Source organism: Chelonoidis abingdonii, unplaced genomic scaffold, assembly GCF_003597395.2.
Source record: "Chelonoidis abingdonii isolate Lonesome George unplaced genomic scaffold, CheloAbing_2.0 scaffold1375, whole genome shotgun sequence".
In the NCBI taxonomy this organism is placed as follows: domain Eukaryota; kingdom Metazoa; phylum Chordata; order Testudines; family Testudinidae; genus Chelonoidis; species Chelonoidis abingdonii.
This window is the reverse complement of record NW_027425636.1, coordinates 1-1903: the sequence shown is the minus strand read 5'-3', so window position 1 is coordinate 1903 and position 1903 is coordinate 1. Positions and strand designations below refer to the sequence as shown.

Below are 1903 nucleotides of genomic sequence, written 5' to 3'. Positions count from 1 at the left end.
GGGGGCTGGGAGCCAGGACTCCTGGGTTCTCTCCCTGGCCCTGGGAGGGGAGTGGGGTCTAGTGATTAGAGCGGGGGCTGGGAGCCACGACTCCTGGGTTCTCTCCCCGGCCCTGGGAGGGGAGTGAGGTCTAGTGCTTAGAGCAGGGGGAGGGGCTGGGACCGGGACTCCTGGGTTCTCTTCCCGGCCCTCGGAGGGGAGTGGTGTCTAGTGGTTAGAGCGGGGGGAGGGGCTGGGACCAGGACTCCTGGGCTCTCTCCTGGCTTAGTTGCCATGTGCCCTGTGCCAGCCCTCTGGCGTTCCGTGGCCAGGCCCATGGGGACTGGCCCCCCCAGCAGTGCTGGTGTGTGGCGCCCCCAGACTGGCCCCCCAAGGGGTGAGCTGGAGGGGCCATATGCTGACCCCCCGCTCTCCCCAGTGCTGGAAGTGCACCAGTTTGCACAGGAGGCCGTGGTGGCCGATGCCTGGCTCACCGCCCACGAGCCCGTGCTGAAGAGCTGCGAGCTGGGCAGCAGCGTGGACGAGGTGGAGCAGCTGATCCGGCGCCACGAGGCCTTTCGCAAGGCGGCTGCCATCTGGGAGGAGAGATTCAGCTCCCTGCGGCGCCTCACCACGGTACGGGGGGGGGAGCCCCATCCGCCCCCTGGCAACGGCCCTGATCCCCCCCAGCCACACTCCTGATCCACCCCCATGGGCCCTGGGGGCAGGGAACAGCCACAGCATAGGGGCCTGGCCATGCCCCTAACCTTCCCCAGCCACGCCCCTGGCCACGCCCTCCATCCGCCCCTGATCCCCCGCTAGCCACACTCCGGATCCACCCCCCATGGGCCCTGGGGGCCTGGTGAAGCCCCCTATCTGCGTCCCCAGTCCACACCCAGCCACACCCCCAATCCACCCCCTATTGGCCCTCGGGGCAGGGAATAGCCACAGTGCAGGGGCCCAGCCACGCCCCCCATCTGCTCCCCATGGTCCCTGGGGGTAGGGACCAGCCGCAGCACAGGGCCACAGTGCCCCGATACACCCCCATGAGCCCTGGGGGGCAGGGAACAGCCACAGCATAGGGGTCCCCGGCCACTCCCCAATCCGCCCCCAGCCACGCCCCAATCCACCCCATATGGGGCAGAGAATTTCACCATCTCGCTGGCTGGAGATCAAACCCAGGAATCCTGGCTCTCAGCGCCCCCCTCCACGCTGACCACTAGCCCCCACTCCCCTCCCAGAGCCGGGGACAGAACCCAGGAGTCCTGGCTCCCAACTTATTTCCTCTAACCACTAGCCCACACTTCCCTCCCAGAGCCAGGGAGAGAACCTAGGAGTCCGGGCCCCCCTACGCTTTAACCAGAGCCCGTTTTCCCTGCAGTTGGAGAAGCTGAAGGCCGAGCAGAGCAAGCAGCCAGCCACACCGCTCCTGGGCCGCAAATTCTTGGGGGAACCCAGCGAGCCGGGCCTCAAGGGCCCCTCGCTGCTGCGCCAGGCCGAGGCAAAGCTGGAGCGTCAGGACCTGCTGCGGGGCCGGCCCCAGGCTCCGGCCCTTCCCAGTGGGGGCCCAGGGGAGCCTGCAGAGCCGCTGGAGCTCAGGGTGGCCTATGTGCGGCAGGAGATGAAGCTGGAGCGGCTGCAGCCCCGGCTTGACCGCGTGCAGGAGGGACTGGCCGCTGGCGCCGAGAGGCTCAGGGAGGCAAAAGCGACGGCTGAGGAGATGCTGGAGGCCAAGCCGAGCCAGCACCTTCAAGTGCCCACGGTGAGCCCGGTGCTGGCGGAGCCGGCCCAAGTCAGCCAGGCCGAGACGCAGCCGGAGCAGCCGCGGGAGCAGTGCCCGGAGCCCAGCGAGCAGGAGATGCCACGCCACGAGCAGGCGGAGAGGCGCCGGGAGCGCCGGGAGCGGCGCCTGGAGCGTCAGGAG

At 69.2% G+C, this 1903-nt stretch overlaps 1 protein-coding gene across 1 annotated transcript; it reads left to right on the top strand.

Annotated features, from left to right (window-relative positions):
- Positions 1–418: 418 nt before the first annotated feature.
- Positions 419–1895, top strand: LOC116837834 (spectrin beta chain, non-erythrocytic 4-like; the record flags this gene model as incomplete). The annotated part of the gene is made up of 2 exons (XM_032802583.1): positions 419–615; positions 1361–1895. Coding segments are annotated over 2 exons (732 nt in total), but the record flags the coding sequence as incomplete, so codon positions are not given.
- Positions 1896–1903: the final 8 nt, after the last annotated feature.